General features: G+C 39.7%; 1 protein-coding gene across 1 annotated transcript in view; it reads right to left on the bottom strand.

Annotated features, from left to right (window-relative positions):
• The window catches only part of LOC126267969 (ATP-dependent 6-phosphofructokinase-like), a 368583-nt gene that overhangs the window by 212762 nt on the left and 137844 nt on the right, over positions 1–17977 (bottom strand). The window contains exons 5-6 of the mRNA XM_049973318.1: positions 1534–1642; positions 1256–1444 (exon numbers count right to left, since the gene is read on the bottom strand). Coding sequence (XP_049829275.1) covers positions 1256–1444; positions 1534–1642 — 298 coding nt within the window. The remainder of the gene's footprint in view (positions 1–1255; positions 1445–1533; positions 1643–17977) is intronic.

Genomic DNA, 17977 nt, shown 5'->3' with positions numbered 1-17977 from the left:
TGCACAGACCTGTGTTTAATGTGTTACTGCTGGAAGTTTCATTCTTGTATGTCTGTTAGTTACTGCTCAGTTTTGAATTGAGGATAACATTGTGTCGCATAGCTTGTGAATTTCTAGGTGACAGAGTTCGAGGAGCAACATGTCTGCATTAATTTTACAAGAAACTCAACAAAACATTTACAGAGCCACACCAAATGATGCAGGCAGCCTTTGGTGATGAGTGCTTATGCTGTACGGTACTCAGTGTTATGAATAGTTCACATGTCTTAAATATGGCCAGACAGAAGTTAAAGATGACCCTCATTGAGAACGCGTGTCAATATCTACCGACAACATATGTGTCAGGAATATCAACAAAACTGTGCAAGCCAATCAAAGACTGACTGTCCAAAAGATTACAGAACAATGTAACATTTTAGCTGATTAACATCATAAAATCCTGACAGAGCATCCTGGAATGCACCATGTTGCCACCAAGTTAGTGCCACAGCTCCTGAGTCAAGACCAGGAAGAGCCTCAGAATCTGTGAAGAGCTTTTGGGTCAGTCGAATGAGCTCGAGATGTTCATTAAGCAAATCATAACTGGTGATGAGACACGGGTCTATGGTTATGACGTTGAGACCGAGGTTCAGTCTTCACAATGGGTTGAGAAAGGTTCCCCAAGGCCAAAACAAGCTTGTCAAGTCAGGTCAAATTTCAAAGCCATGCTGATAGTTTTCTTTGACATCAAAAGATTAGTTCATCATGGATTTGTGCTGTAGGGTACTCTCCAGACCTGGCCCCCGCAGACTTTTTATTTTTATTTTCAAAGGTGAAATCCTGATGAGAAGACTAATATTTGCAATGATAAATGAAACAAAATAAAATGCACAGATGGCACTTCATGAAATCCAGCAGCAGGCATTCCAAGACTGCTTCCGGAAGTGGAAATAGCACTGTGAACATTGTATCAATTGTGGAGGAGAGTACTTTGAAGGAGACCATGCACAAAAAGTAAAAGTTGTGCATAGAAAAATTTTGTGGACTAAGTTCTGGAATTTTTTTGAACAGACCTCGTATGTAGCTTGACGTGACTGAACAAGTAAATGTTGACTAATGCTAGAGATAAAGGAAATTTTGTTTGTCTCTACATTGAACAACTACAACATTTTAAACATCCTGAAAATGAAGAATTTGTGGAATTATGTCATACGTATTAGGCATAACAGGACAAGAACAGCAGTGTTCCCCATATCAGAATTTCCCATTTACTCACTAGGACTCTGTCAAAGGCAGATGCATTTCCACCTCTCTGTACATGCCCAAGCACAGTGACTCGTGTATCTTGATGCAAGTTTTCCTCAAGAACATCTTTCACTTTATCAGCTGTTATTGGTTCACCATCACGATCTACTGCTCCTTCAGCAACAATTATAATATTCAGTCTCTGTCCAGACGCTCGTTCCTGAAAAAGTGAAAACGAAATTAATAATTATCTCTTATTATGTGAAATATTTGTTTCAATAACAGCGGCATTATCAATATCCCAAATACCAGTGACAGTTTCTTGCAGAGTGTTTGAGGCCAGTCAGTTGGTTGTGGATCTTCAGGCACAAAAACGAGGTCAGCTTCTGATGCCATTGCAGTTACAATTGCCAGATATCTGCACAAAAAATAATAGCTTAAATGTCAGATTTTACTTAAGCGCAATTCTTTAACGCTTTTCAATAGAACGAAGAAACATAATTCATGAAATCCATCTCATATTATTAAAGACTCAAAAAAATTTGTTATAGAACCATTGAATAACAAGTCCTTTTTTAGTTTTTTCATTTATTTTTTAGATATTATGTGACATAACACTTCATAACAGCAAACATTATTATAAAAGTGTGGTTGGTATGGAACACAGATTGGATTGCTGGCCATCTCTCTACCACTTTCAATAAAATTTAAGACAAGCAACCAAAGCTGAGTCTCTATTAGAGGTTCCACCATGAAGATACACATAATTTAAATAAACAGAAGAAACACAATATTTCTTGAACAGTGAAAAATTCAGACATTTTTTCATCTATCTGGTTTCTTTCTCTTTCCATAAATGAAAAGAAGAAATTTCTTTAAACACTGTTTTAGTTTCCTGAAGTGACTGTACCTGCCAGCAAAGCATTACATAACAACATTTCCATGGCAGACATTGTGCAGCATTCAATAAGTGGTTGGGGTAAATGATCAGTTTGTCTCTGGTTTACAAGTCATAAGTCAAGATAAGTTTTCAGAAAGTAAGAACTTCTTTCATCTTCTCAAAATGAATTCAGAGCTACAATTGTAATAACATACATCTATAACTAGGTCATATTCATGTTAAAAATGATATGATATTTGCAACAGTTTAGCTCCATAAAGTCAAAGTATCTACACACGAAGCCAATATTTGAAAATAGGTATGCATGAAAAAAAAGTATTCATACACCATTTTTCATTTACGATAACTTCATTAGAGCTAAAGATTACAAGCAGAGCTGTTATTTGGTATTCTAACAGTATGGAGTTACCTTCTTAACCTGTGCATGTAACAGGACTAATAAAATTACTCCTCTGCAATAAGTAAATAAAAATTCTGTACCAACTGATTTCAAACAGTGGGGAAAAAATATTCATACATACAAAGAAAATTACATTAAATTGATTATGATATGCAAACATATCCGCATACATGAGGGCAGATAACATTGTTACATGTACAAATACAAGGATAGTTTGAAAAGTTCTCGGTAGGAATAGGAAAAAAGTATTTACATGACTGAAACTTATTTTATTTTTTGATGTAGGCCTAGTCTCCTTGAAGATTAATGCACTTGGTTCAATGATGTCCCAGTGCCTTGATCCCACCTCAAAAATGAGTTTCCTCCAGGCCTGCAAAATAGTTGTCAACTCTGGCTATCAATTCTTAGTTTGAAGTGAATCTTCATCCAGCAAGAAAAATTTTCAGTTTTGGGAAGAGCCACATCGAGTGAATAAGGTGGATGTGGCAACAATTCATACCTTAGTTTGTGTAATTTTGCCATGTCCATTCTCATGTGTTTTTGATCAAGAGTCGCAACACCCATCTTGCAGATAATTTTTTCATTTCTAATTATTCAGTTAAAATGTGACGTACCCTTTCAGATGACATCTGGCAAGTGTGAGCAATTTCACGTACTTTCAATTAGCAATCATCCATGACCATTTTGTGCACATTGCAATGATTTCTGGAGTAGTGGCACATCTTGGCCAACCACTGTGCAGATCTAAGCTCTCCCAACCAAATTTAAAGTCATTTGTACACTTGGCAACAGTTGAATATGAAGGAGCAGAGTCCCCCACAGTATTCTGAAAATCAGCATGAATGTCCTTTGCTTTCACACCTTTCTTTATGAAGTACTTAATCAGTGCTCAAATCTTGATTTTTTTCCATCTTAGCAAATCACTATGCGGGAACAACAACAGAGCCACGTCACCGCCACAGCTCTCTTCCAAGAGCACTGACGTGGCATGTGTTTACAAGCAACAGTCCAATTAATATCATGTGAACAACTTGCTGCGCTAGCGCTGACCTCTCATGGTGATTCCAAGAAATTTTCAAACCACTCTTTTATTATAAAATTTGCATTACACTGAACTAGAAGTTTCTTATTTTCTTTCTTCTTCAAGTTAGTAAGTTTGTTACTCCTTCACACTGAGGCATCTGGGCAGATTTGGATGAAGTTAGGAATGGAGATAGCAAACATCCTGAACACAAAGACTACCTCTTATTACAAAAAAAAATCACTGTTTCCATGGGATGGTCAACATGATTAATGTTCCCATGGGATGCATAACATAACTAAAACATAATCAATGAAAGTTAAATTGTAAATGAATGCATAAAGTACAGCATAGTTTTAACTGCTTTGACAAATGACGTAGGTATGAACATGAATCTGGGTCAGCAGAAATAGTCTTGTAGGGTAAAATCATCATTAAAATTTTTAGAAATGTATCTTTTTTTGGTTAGATTTGAGTGATTCATAGTTTCTTTGGTGGTTTTATTGGTTTGTAGGATACTGATAACTCGAGTCTTGTTTAGGTTTCTTATTATTTTCCTTCATTTAACTTGCATTTGTTTTGGATTACCAACTGTGTCATCCATTTGGCTGTATTGTTTTAATATAGTTAATTATTAGATTAGGTTGTTTAGATTGGATATCTTATTCGATCAGCTCCTCACTTTAGATATCACTGTTTAAATTTCTGATGTTTGGCAGGCTCAAGTCATATCTTTCACAGAGTTCACAACCAGTTCGAGCTATGAAGACAGCTATGCAGCAAGAATCATAAATTTGTGTTGGGCAGTAGAGAATTGAGCAGGTGGAGCATCAGGCAAGTGCTCAAACTGCTGAAACATTGATGTCAGCAGATTGCTGAATACATTGCAGTTTGGTGTGCAGCTGAGACACCAGAGTAGTCATATATTCCATGACAGCATACAGCAGAATGCATGGCCTTTCAGTGAGCCAAAGATGTGACTTCTTGATATCAGGAGAATGTAGTATGCATAGCCTCTGCACATGCTTCTGAGATAGTCAAAGAGGCAGACACATGCCAACTTAGTGTTGCTCAAAAACAAGTTGAATGTTGGAAAATATTTGCAATGAATACCTGAGGATTCTAAGAACAAATTTCCGTCCAACTATGATCCAACTTTAAATACACTAATTATAGTCTCATCAAAATTGACCATATAAACAAGGTACATAGTTTTTGTGGGGCACTGAAATGGAAGGAGGAAATGGTGTTGATCTGCGGGCTAGGTATCCATGCCCGCAGTAGGGCATGTGACACAATGGACTGCATTTATGTGTGAAAGAGGGGTTTCGAGTGATGTCTGAATAGTGATGGGGAGGCTCGACAGGGTGTAGGCCAGGTTTGTGTTGTTTGCTGCTTGGCTGCAGCCATTCTGTGTGCTAATTTGTGTCAGTCCTGTTTCTACACTGACTGCTGCTGTCCACCATCTTGGCCACGCGTTTCTATCAAAGTGGAATACACGAATGTGACATTAGCTCAACTACTGAACAAACAATGGCAGATAACTACTGTTCGCATTTGTGCTCATACACAGCAAATGGTTAACCATACAATGAAGGATGATATGTCATATGGAAGAGGGGAACACATTATTCTGCCAGTGTGCAATATAACTTGTAATCTTTGTATATAAAAAGGTGAAGCATTGGAAAGTTCCCCAGCAAGTGCCAATCTGCAAAAGCACAATGCTTTCTTTACAAAATAATGCAAAATGGAGACTGGACAATCGATTTGTAGCTTACACCCAAGTACATTGACTGGTGGATTAAAGACATGTAAATTCTGAGTAATGCAATGAAATGAGCAGTAAAAAATCCATTACAGAAGCGCTGCCTAATTAACAGCCATAATAATATTTAATGGTACAAAGAAAAAGAACTTTTTTTTGAGCATTGCAACAAAGTTTGCAATTATTCAGCTTTAATTATTGGGTAGGCTATTAAATGTACAATCTATATTTTTCAGTGCACAGCTAATGGTGCAGTTAAATCATTCATAAGTACTCTGTATCAAAAGATATATGTGAGGCTGGTGAAACTACAAGTCTCATTAAGTAATGTGTATGGGAATTTCGCTGACGTGGTTGTCCGAGGCTATATAAGGGTGACAGCCAATGTGGTGTAGATAGACAGTTTCATAGGACCTAATAAGGGCACAAGAGATAAGTTCTACAGGCAGTCCAGTAGCTGGGCTTAGAAAACTCAAGGCCCCATACAACATCTGCCTATTTTCTGCCAGGTGACTGTCTGGGTTTCTGACTGTTTTTGAACACTTAAGTTGCACTCTACCTCAGTTTTACCTGTGAGGGACTCTGATGATTTTTACCACAAATTCGCACTTAGACTTTCGTGTTGTGTGTTGGTTTGACTTTAATTAGGTGTGAGGTAGTCTGTAGTTTATTTTCCTTTAATGGTTAGCAATGAACATAGTTAATGTTTTCCACCAGTTTTCTGTTTATTAAATTTTATATAGTGAGTTTATCTGCTGCTATACTGGGGACTCAAGTCACTTTTAATCACTTACTGAAATAGTTGACTTCACCGGTCTTTCAGTTTTTGTGAACATTTTCAAGATAATAAACTTTTATTAGTGAAAACTGAAATATTGTAGCTGTGGGATGTCATTTCATATCATTTGCACCTGGGTAATGCCTAGTTGTCTTACCAGTTAATAGCATCAGGAGTAGTTTCATTTCATTATTTCAGATACTAACGCACACAAGAAAAAGAAACTGAATTTATTATCCCCAGTGAAGAGAATAAGAGGCATTGTATTCAGTTTATAGCCCAACAATGTTATTTTACTCCTTACCATCACAGCTGTGGGCTCAGTTCCAGCATCTAGTCTGCTGGCCAACTAGACCCAAAGGCTAGGATAACTAGGTGCAAACCATAACAATGTGTTAGACATGTTTTTGATTTGTTTTTATCAATCGTCACTTCCACACCACACCGAGAAACTCTTCGCAGTGCCATACATTGAGGGTCTGGGCTCCAGTTTGCCACTGCAGCATCCATGTGGCTGTTGTCTCTACATCAGCCCAACCCAGTGCAGTTCCACAACAAGGGTCCACTTCCAGTGCACCATGCATTTTAAGTCTCCACTCTGGGCAGGTGACATGATGCATGCAGCTGCCAACTTCACACCAGCAGCAGTATGACAGTCACAGATTAAGTTGAGCAGCATTCACAATTTACTTTGTCATTTGTCACTTGTTAGTCATGGCTGACGGCATCAAGCAGTTACCAACAGAGTGTGGCTTAGATCGAGTATATAGCAATATGAGGAGTCCTATTAAGCCTGAGGGACATGAGAATAAAAGTTTTTGGGAAGGAGATGGGATGTTGGTATCAGGAGACTCTAACGTGCTTTTGAAAGTTAATGTGCAGAAACTGGGCATTATTTTTGATAGTAAAAGTCAAGTTAAGGGGATTGACGAACTAAAAAAGACCAAAATGCTGAACTTAGAAAATATTTAAAAGATCAAAATGGGGAAATCGAGAACATTTTAGAGGCAATTAGCTCACGAATGAGCAATGTGGAGAAAAAGTTGGCCGATTGAATTATTACTGTTGACAGTGATTTGGGACAGAGAATAGAGTCTGTGTGGGCAAAGTGCAATGAAAAGATGAAAGAGACGGAATCTGTGTTGAAATCAGAGTTAGGCAGCATAGGCCACGAGGCTCAGCGCCAGACAGAGGCTTAGGAAGAGCTGACTCAGTAATCTTTGAGGTGAGCAGACTGTATGCTGCTGTTCTTAAAGAGGTAGAAGTAAGAAAGAAAGAAATCATATTTGTTAAGGTCACGTTAAGTAACATTGTTATGAGATAGGGAGGGACCATGCATTTCATGTAAAGCCCCAGAATACAGTATTTTAGAGGAAAGTAAAATACCATGCGGTAGATTTCTTGGCCCTGTGTTGTGTTGTTTTGTGGAGGACAATGTCAAGTTCATAAAATAGCAGCTTGATGGAGGTGCGTAGACATGAGCAAATCAAAATGTAACAGCATTTACTGAATATGCCACATTTGGGATGCTACTGCTGAATACCTATTGGGTGTAGGAAAGCACACGCAACTCCAGAATAAGTTCCTGATTGGTGCATGCCACAGCAAAACGGTGGAAGCATGCACGAATTTTGTCAGGCTGAGTTATAAAAACTGGGGCATTTGGACTGAGTAATCTGACAAATTTCAACTCTGAAAAGGAATTTTTCAAATTAATTGCAGGGTGATTTGGTCCACAGTCCCACAGAAATTACAGAGAACTTTCTTGAACTCTGAAATGAATGGATGGTGCAATGAGTTACCTGAAAAGTCCAACTCAGTGACGTAAAAATTTTGTTCTTAAGTAAATGAGTGAGTTGTGAGTGACAAGTATTCTGGCAACTTCTACCATCATCTCAAAATTTGGTGGTTTTCTTCTGCCCCTCACCCCCCCTCCCCAACCCCCTCCCCCCGCCCCCCACCCCCCCCAACTTTTGCAAATAGAGACTCCAGCCAAACCCAAGTAAAATAGAGATAACAGCATTCCATCTCCATAGTAATGAGGTACACAGGAAGTTATACACATTGTTTTATGCTGTCGAAGTTTTCCAAAACCATGACCCTAAATACCCAGGAGTTGGTCTCAGCTGAACAATGACATTTAAACAGCAGTATAGGAATCTGTTGAAGAAGTTTTTCTCAACAGTAAATCCTCTCTACAAAATATCAGGAAACAGTTGGGGAGTATATACAGATAACCCACTGTATGCTGCAATTTTACTTGTGTATTCAGTTGCTAAATATAGTGCACCAATGCAGAAAGAAGAACACCCACATCTAAGATAGATATATGTCTAAATAAGTCCATGAGGTGTATTACTGGCACTGTAAGATCTACTCCCACTGAGTGGTTCCATGTTCTCTCCACTATTGACCCTCCAGATCTCAACAGGTAAGCCCCTTAAGATCTCAGAAGAAAAGGTGATAAGGTGCAAATTCTGAAGAAGATAATGTCACATTAGAATTCATATTTATGTAGTGGTTTCCAGAATCCATCAGCTATATGCCTGAAGTCATGCAAATCACTTTCCATCATTCTTCAGACAGCAAACATTTTTTACATTGTTGAGAAGTGGAAAGAACACTGGAGGAACATCCATGTCAAAAGGCCCACCTAATTCAAAACCCAATGACAAAGGTGGCTGAGATTTCCCCATCACAAATGGTCAAGATACAATCACATCTGAAAGAGACAAGAGAGATGTGGCCACACTCTGAAGCAGTGGTGTTATTGTGAAAGAAGTGCATGCGAGTGTAATGTGGAGGAACAGATAGAAATATTATGGAGAATTGTCTGCGCCACACCTTTTAAATATGGTCTGAAACACTTGCATGATGTGACTGTGATCTAATTGTCAAGTTTAAAAATTAATTTGTAAATTCATTATATATGTACTTGTGAATGTACATACAATGACAATAACAATAATGATGATAATAGTAATAAGGACCAGCTAACATAAACAGAACCAGAAATGGAAATGGCATAAGAAACATGTACAAAAACAACTCCTTATTCATTATTATAAAATTGGAATACTACATATTGTTGATTAAAACCACATGTCTTTATGCCTCAGAATGTCTCTTCACAAATACAGACAAAGTTAAATAATTTGGAGAAGACAGAAAGAAGATTAACTCAAAAAATTTAGATCCAAAGCATATTTGGGTTGGTGCATAAGTTTGTAACAGTTTTCCATAAGTTTAATAAACACAACAGAGGACATAACAGAAACTTTAGTCATCAATAACATATTCTCCTTCATGATTTACAACAATCTGCCAAAACTGGGTAACTTTTCAATTCTGCCAAAACTGGGTAACTTTTCAATTCTGCTGCTGTAAAAAACGTATGATTTGGATGGAAATAACTCATTGAGCCATGCTTGGAATGCATTTTCATCCAGAAAGGAAGTTCCTTGAAGACTGTTTGATATAGAACAGAAAAGGTGAAAATCTAAGGGCACAAGATCAGGTGAATAAGGTGGGTGTGGAATTATTTCTCCACCCAATTCCTGAATAGTGTTTATTGTCTGTCTGGCAGAACATGTGCGGATGTTATTGTGGAGTAGCATCACATCAAGCAGTCCTCCCAGTCAATGTTCACGAACCTTTTTTCCCAGACTTCACGGTTGTACAAAATAAATGTCAGCACTGATGATTACACCTCAGGGAAGCAGTCTGTAGTGCACCAATTATACTGTTCCACAAAATGCATAACATTATCTTTCATGGATGCATGCAGATCTTTGTATAGGGAGTTGCTGCTTTGTTTGGAGTCAACCTTTCCTTTCTTTTCCTTAAGTTGGCATAAGGACATCACTTCCTGTCACCAGTAATGATACAGGATAGGAATGGTTGGTGTTACTCACATGCCAACTGATGATGAGCAAGCAGAAATGCACATATTTCCACCTGCTTATTTTTGTGATTTTGGCTTACAGTATGTAGTACCCAAAAGCCCTCTTTTTGAACCTTCCTCATTGCACACAAATGTTGCGCAGTGGTGGAATGATTACAGTTCATAACATTTGCTAGTTCTTCAGTACAGTGATGTGGATCATTGTGGATTAATGCATTTAAACAATCTTCATCAAATGCCAAAGGTCTTCCTAAACATGAAATGGCACTAATGTCAAAAAATCCTCCTTAAAATGACAAAACCACTTTCTTTCCATGCTCTGTCTAATGTCCCACACATAGTGCAAATTCGCCACCACACACCATTGGCAGAGTATAAATGTAGATATATATGTAGAATGTTTCTGGCTGCATCTGCTGCTGTCACCACTTTATTGAACTCAAACAGAAGAACTTGGAAATGTTTCAAATTCCTCTACTTTTCATTCCATTCATTTTCTAGCATCCAGAGCTCCACTTGCTGTCTCCAAATGACAAAGTAACAATATATAAACTCAAATAGCAACAGTGAACTACATATAAAAAAATGATAAATGATAAATAAACCCATAGTAACTGGAATACCAATATGCAAAACAAAAACGCTGTGAACTAATGCACCAACCTAATACATGAGATTTGGAATCTGAGGATCAGCAAGGAGGTGTAAGAAGAAACAGATGTAATAGATAACAATGAGAAAGCAGAGGATTACATTATGTACCCACTTAAAAAGAATGAATAGTACGAGGCTGAGAAAGAAATACTTAACCAAATTTCATGATTCATAGAAGAAAAATGTACAGGTTTGGAGATAACAGAAAAATATAGAAAATAGAAATGTATTCAGGGAAAATGTCCAAAAAGTCAAAGGTTTCAAACTGCAAAAGAAGAGAGGAGGGACATAGGAAAAAGGAAGGAAACATGAGAGAGTAAGAACTATGAATTATTGGGAAGCCAAACAAAAGGATAAGAATACAATGTCATATATCAGCTGTTTCATGTGGTTCTGTGTAGGTCAAATTCAAATAATAAGAATCATCTCCCTCTTGAGCAACAGTAACCATGAACAGCCCATAGACAGAAAGATAAAGGTTTGTGACTTATGCCATTAGATGAACTGGGTCGTGAGGTGTCACTGCACATACTCAATTAAACAATTAAGTGGTACACCATGTAACATATGTTTAACACTTAGAATGCTGTGTTTATAATATTACATTGATAACTGAGTAAGGAGGAATGCCTTGACCAACATATTACAGGCAGTGCACCTTTTTAAGAACTGTCATGCCCGTAAAACTATGGGTGGCACTCATTAGTCAATTTTTAGCTTTCCCCACTCAACTATTAACTCACATTAATAATATTATGTGTCTGTCAACAACTGGAATGCATGTAAATGCTTATAGTATGTATTTCTGCTACTTGGGATCACCAGAATGCCGTCAGATAATTGGAACAACAAAGACTGCCATTTGGATGTTATACACCAGTGTGAGTGCATCATGTTCTCAGAGCACTATGTCTGGAAGTTGTCCACTAAGTGATGCTGAAATTCTTCACATTTTTTACGAGTCTCGAGGATGATCATAACAATGTTTTTGAGGCTGTCAACACAGATGAAGATCCAATGTATAGTTTTATTTCAGTAAATTTTTATATTTTTTACTACATTTTCAATGTAATGCACATGTGATTGAATAATGTATTATAACCTTTTGTGTAAGTATTTTTGTAGTTATGTATTGTAGGCATGTGTGTTCACTTGTAAATTATGCATTACTTCAGAACTCAGTGATGAGACTGAATATGGGACACCAGAAATTCTTGGGCCCTTGGAAATGTCATCAAAATCAAACATCACTGGTAGGAAAGGGGCAGAGTTGAGAGAAATAATTACTGGAATGAGAGAGGCAATAGTCCAAATACTATACAAACCTATACTGGCACTGATGTGAACACACAAACCACCACAAACTTGAAGAGCAACAGTTATTTGTCAGATTTCCTTTATTATATCTTTGATAATGAGCTCCTTCAGCACATGAAGGAGCAAACAAAGTTATATGCAAGGCAGCAAATACAAAAAAACAATGTCTTGATCAATTTCCTCCAAATAACAGCCTAGAAGCATAGAAAACAGTCACCCTGAACAACATACAAAAATTTATTACTATCATTTTGCTTATGAATGTTAGTGAGTTGCTGTCAATTGCAGATCACTGGCACGCAAATTCAGTGTTGTCTTGCAGTTTCTGTTGAAACATGGTTAGCAGAAACAGGTTTCTGTTAATACTATCAAACTTCCACTTACACGACAGTAACAAAATGAAAGCTAAAGGCAAATCAGGGCTCAATCCATTATCCAACATATGCCCTTTGCATGAGAACATAAGTCAGCCGTGCAAAACTGAGTACCAACCAAAGTGTAACAACACAACTGATAAAGGGTTTTGTCCATTTCAGGGATGTCTCAGTTTCAAACAATACAGGGTGATTCAGGAGGAATGTCACAAAATTTGTGAGGTGATTCTACATGTGAAAATAAACCAAAAAAGTCCTATGAACATGTGTCAGGTTTTTGATTGTTACAGAACTACAAACATCCATGAACGGATATGAAGACAAGTGTGAATATTACTTACCAAAATGCTGTGTAGGCGTTGTGGTGGACTGAATAATGGTGGGAGAGATAAGTTATCCATACTATAAGGCATACGGGGGTTCCAACAGATGGAAGCACTGTGACATTGCACCAAGGCAACAGCTGTGAGTGTACCCAGTGTGCAATAATGGGTTGGATCAGTGAGCAGTCATGAGGCCCTCTGTGTATTGTCTGTGAATGTTGTTTGAGTTAGTTTACTGTGTCCATGAATAATAACATGCTGCATGAGAAATATCAGACATGTTGTTTGTGTATGGGTACTGAGACATTTCCCTAATTGAGAAACCCCCTGTGCCACGGTATTTCCCAGGATTTTTCACACATTACACAAAGCCAGAATACTACCCAGTATACACATAACATCAGAACATGCGGCCATCCAGTCAGATGAGGAGAGGGATAACATTACTGCAATGGTGGTATGTGGTAAGTTCCTATGGGACCAAACTGCTGAGGTTATCCTTCAGCTTTATGTTCCACAAAAACGAATGAGACATATGCTGTGTTCCAAGGGCGCTTACCCATTCCTTGTGCAGCCTGTGCAACATCTGCATCCAGGTGACTCAGTAAGCAGACAACAATTTTGAGAATGTTTGGCTGTACAAAAAGAGTTCTTGCAATACACTTTATTTACAGATGAGGCTACATTTACTCACAATGATATGAATACTGACAATTCTCATACATGGGTGATGAAGAACCTGCATGACACTAGGTACAAAGATTCCAAGTTAGGTTCTCGGTGAACCTGTGGTGTAATATGATTGATAACCTGGAGACATAGCTAGTGTTCCTGCCAAACTATATGACAGCCACTACATACGTACATTTTCTGATAGATAACCTAGCTGCACTTTTGGAAGATGTGACATTAAAGCAACGATGTCAAATGTACCTGCTACATGATGGATCATCTATTCACTGTATCGGGTAAGTATCCTAGGATCTGAATAATATATTTTCTCGACATTGGTCTGGATTGGTAGACCCATTAACAGATCTGCCAGATCACCTAACCTAACCCCATTAGGTTTAGTTCATGGGGCTGGTTAAAGAGGAATGTATATGTTATGAAGGTGGATACATGTAAAGAGATTGTCACTCACATCACCGATGCTGTTGTCCACATTAAATCCCGCCACGGTGATGCTCGTTATTTAACACCACAGACCCATCAATGCACTGGATGGCTGGATGGATGGAAGGATGGAGAGGGTTTTAAGGGCACACGACAGCAAGGTTATCAGCACCCGCTCAGTAACAGATTGAGACAAGTGTCAAGAAAAGACTCAGAACAATAAGATAAAAAAGAACGTAAGACACAGGAAACAAGCTCGGAAAAATATGTGCCTACCCACACTGAAGCATGGGACGAAGCATGCTGCCAGTGGTAAAACATGGACAACCCAGGAAGAAAGTGGTAGAGGGAGCTAAAACAATATAGCAGATGGAAGTGGCTGGCTGACTGCAAGGAAAAAAGGGAGGAGCCAGCCACTCCGAAATACACTAAAACCTCCAGCCTAAAAGTTTAGGCCAGAGTCCAGACACATCACAATACTATAAAACCCAAGACACACGTCTCATCATTAGCTAAAACAAAGGGCAGATCCTCATCAACTTGTGCTTCTGCCCTTGCATCACGGTATAAAATGCAGTCTGTTAAAATGTGCCGGACAGAGATGTGCACACCACAAGCATCACAAAACGGTATAAAATGAAGTCTGTTAAAATTTGCCAGACAGAGATGTGCACACCACAAGCATCACAAAATGGGGAATACTCCTGCTGTAATAGAAAGCTATATGTGAGAGGACATGGCCAATCTGAAGATGCGTGAGGGTCACTTCTTTCCGCCTGAGCACCTGGCAGGAGGTACACCATGGCCGAGTTGTTGACTTCACCAGCTACAGTTTATTGGCCGTCACCGCCAGCCATTCTTCCTCCCACAACTCCATGCACTTCTTGTGGAGTGCAGAAATGACAGACTGCAAGGGAATATGAGACTGAACCACATCCTGCTCTCTGCTGGCCTCCTTGGCAGCCCAGTCAGCCTGTTCATTGCCCCATATTCCTACATGACCAGGCACCCAGCAGAAGGACACCTCCTTACCCCACAGATGGAGCAAGTACAGTTGGTCATACATCAACTGGACCATCTCCTCAGTTGAGTACAGATTCTGAAATGATTGTAAGGCACTTACAGAATCGGAGCAGACGAGAAATCGATTGCCTCAAACACGATTCATCCACTCCAGTGCCTTCAGGATCGGGTGGAGCTCCGCTGTGAAAACTGTACATTCATCAGGGAGGCGAATCTGGGTAACATGATCAGGGAATACCACAGAACAGCCAAGGAAATTCTCCTGTTTGGAGCCATCAGTTTAAACGACGGTAAAACTGTGGTGTGCATCTAAAATGTTAAAAAACTGAGATTGGACTGTAAAATTTGGTGTACTATCTTTCTTAAAAACAGTCAAATATAAAATAAGTCTGGGTCTTCAGAGGATCCAAGGTGGAAATCTGCTCCAACCACGACGGAAAACATGAAGACCAGCCATATCCATCGCAGAGAGGCAATCCTGTGCGCCAATCCCATGGGGCCTCATCACTCGTTGCTGATTATGAAATAGCCATGCCAGAGGAAGCTGAACCATGGTATGGTAAGCAGGTGTGTATGGTGTGGACAAAGTTTTATATGCCTGGTGCACCGTAAGTAGCCGCCGCCACATATGAAGTGGCAGTTCACCAGCTTCTGCACAGAGGCTTGGTATGGGGCTAGTTCTGAAAGCCCCAGTGACCAACCAAAGCCCTTTATGGTGCACAACATCCAACATCTTTAACTAAGAAGGCCTCACAGACCCATACACCTCGCATCCATAATCGAGCTGAGATCGCACAAACGCCTTGGAAAACTGGAGCAGACAAGTCCTGTTGACTCCCCACGTACTGTGGCTAAGACATTTTAAAATACTTAAAGCCTTAAGTGACCATCTTCTCAGGTCTTTAACATGAGGCAGCCATGTAAGCTTTGAGTCAAAATTGAGTCGCAGAAATCTCACAGTGTCTTTAAAAGCAAGCACAGTGTCCCTTATCCTCAACTCAGGAAAGGTTAAAATCGAACGAGAACGGTAAAAAAGAACACATACGGACTCCTCGGTGGAAAACTTAAAACCACTCTTCTGCGCCGAGTCATCCAAACGTTTAAGAGTAAGTTGCAACTGACATGTTGTCGCTGCAAGGCTTGAAGAAGAGCAAAACAAAGAGAAATCATTCACAAACAAGGAACACTGGACTGGACTTTTCACTATGTAGGTAACGCTATTAATAGCGATGGCAAAGACAGTCACACTTAAAACGCTAACCTGAGGGACACCATTCTCCTGTTCAAAGCAGTCAGACAGGACGTCACAAATTCGGAATCTAAAATATCATGGCGAAAGAAAAAACTGAATAAGAAGAGGAAGACAACCAAAAAAACCCCATTCATGAAGCTGCTCCAGGATGAGACGCCTCCAAGTGGTATCGTAGGCCTTTTTGATGTCAGAAAATACACCTAGAAGGTGATGACGGCATAGGAAAGCTTGTTGTATAGCCGCCTCCAGGAGGGCAAGGTTATCGAAGGTGGAACAAAACCTCCTGAACCCACACTGAAAGCGACTAAGGAGTTGCCGGGATTCTAACATCCAGACAAGGCGGAGGTTGACCGTCTGCTCCAAGGTCTTTCCCATGCAGCTAGTGAGGGCAACACTACAGTAGCTACTCGGGCTCACGTGGTCTTTCCCAGGTTTTAAAAAAGGAATTAAAACTGTCTCACGCCACGAGTCAGGAAAGTGACCTGATGCCCAAATGGCATTAAAAAGTGCAAGGAGGATTTCTTTGTTGCGCCTTGTGAGGTGCTGTAGCATACTGTAATGGATCCTGTCATGACCAGGGGATGTGTCACGAGCTGCAGACAATGCAGAATCCAGCTCCACATAGAAAATGGGTAGTTGTAAACTTCATGAGAGGTGGACTGGAAGTCCAGACTACACCTCTCAACAACCGCTCTATGGTGGTGGAAACCCAGATCCTGACTGGTTGTTGCAGTAACCATGGCAAAATATGCTGCCATAGTCTGAGCAATGTCTCGCAGATCCATGTGGAGAGTGCCGTTAGTCATTACAGAAGCCATGGGGCACCTCCCTCCTCTCCCAGAAAGTCTCCTGATAGTCTCTCACACAATGTAACTGTTGGTGGAACGATTAATGGTGTTCAGGAACTGTTGCCACAACCTCTTCTTTCTCTCTCGAATAATGTGGTGATATTTTACCCTCACAACCCTAAAGGCTGCAAGATTCTCAGCAGTCGGCCGACACTGAAACTCAGACAGAGCCGCACGCCTGGTCCTGATTACAGAGCATCATTTGGCACTCCACCAAGGGACAGTTGCATTGATATGGATGGGGCAATTTTCAAACACCTCTTGTAGGATGGATCAGTCAAATGTTGCACAATTATTCTGTCCACCACGGCATCTACATAGAATTTTGGTAAGTAATATTCACACTTGCCTTCATAATCCTCCAACACTCTCCAGTTTTGTAATGATCAAAAATCAGAGACATGTTCATAGAACTTTTTTGGTTTATCTTCACATGTAGAACCACTTCAAAAATTATGTGTCATTGCTCCTGAATCATCCCCTGTATGCCAGAGAAACCACACTGATATGGAATAAAGCTATACATGGTTTCAGAGGCACTGTCAGTTTCCATGAGGAAAACATTTTAGCCTTATGATGGAAAGACACCTTTCCATGAACCATGGACCTTGCCGTTGGTGAGGAGGCTTGCGTGCCTCAGCAATACAGATAGCCGTACCATAGGTACAACCAAAACGGAGGGGTATCTGTTGAGAGGCCAGACAAATGTGTGGTTCCTGAAGAGGGGCAGCAGCCTCTTCAGTAGTTGCAAGGGCAACAGTCTGGATGATTGACTGATCTGGCATTGTAACAATAACCAAATAGGCCTTGCTGTGCTAGTAATGCGAACGGCTGAAAGCAAGGGGAAACTAAAGCCGTAATTTTTCCCGAGGGCATGCAGCTTTACTGTATGATTAAATGATGATGGCGTCCTCTTGGGTAAAATATTCCGGAGGTAAAATAGTCCCCCATTCGGATCTCTGGGCGGGGACTACTCAAGAGGATGTCGTTATCAGGAGAAAGAAAACTGGCGTTCTACGGATCGGAGCGTGGAATGTCAGATCCCTTAATTGGGCAAGTAGGTTAGAAAATTTA

This window comes from Schistocerca gregaria, chromosome 1 (assembly GCF_023897955.1).
Source record: "Schistocerca gregaria isolate iqSchGreg1 chromosome 1, iqSchGreg1.2, whole genome shotgun sequence".
Lineage (NCBI taxonomy): Eukaryota > Metazoa > Arthropoda > Insecta > Orthoptera > Acrididae > Schistocerca > Schistocerca gregaria.
This window is presented reverse-complemented; position numbering and strand designations above follow the sequence as displayed.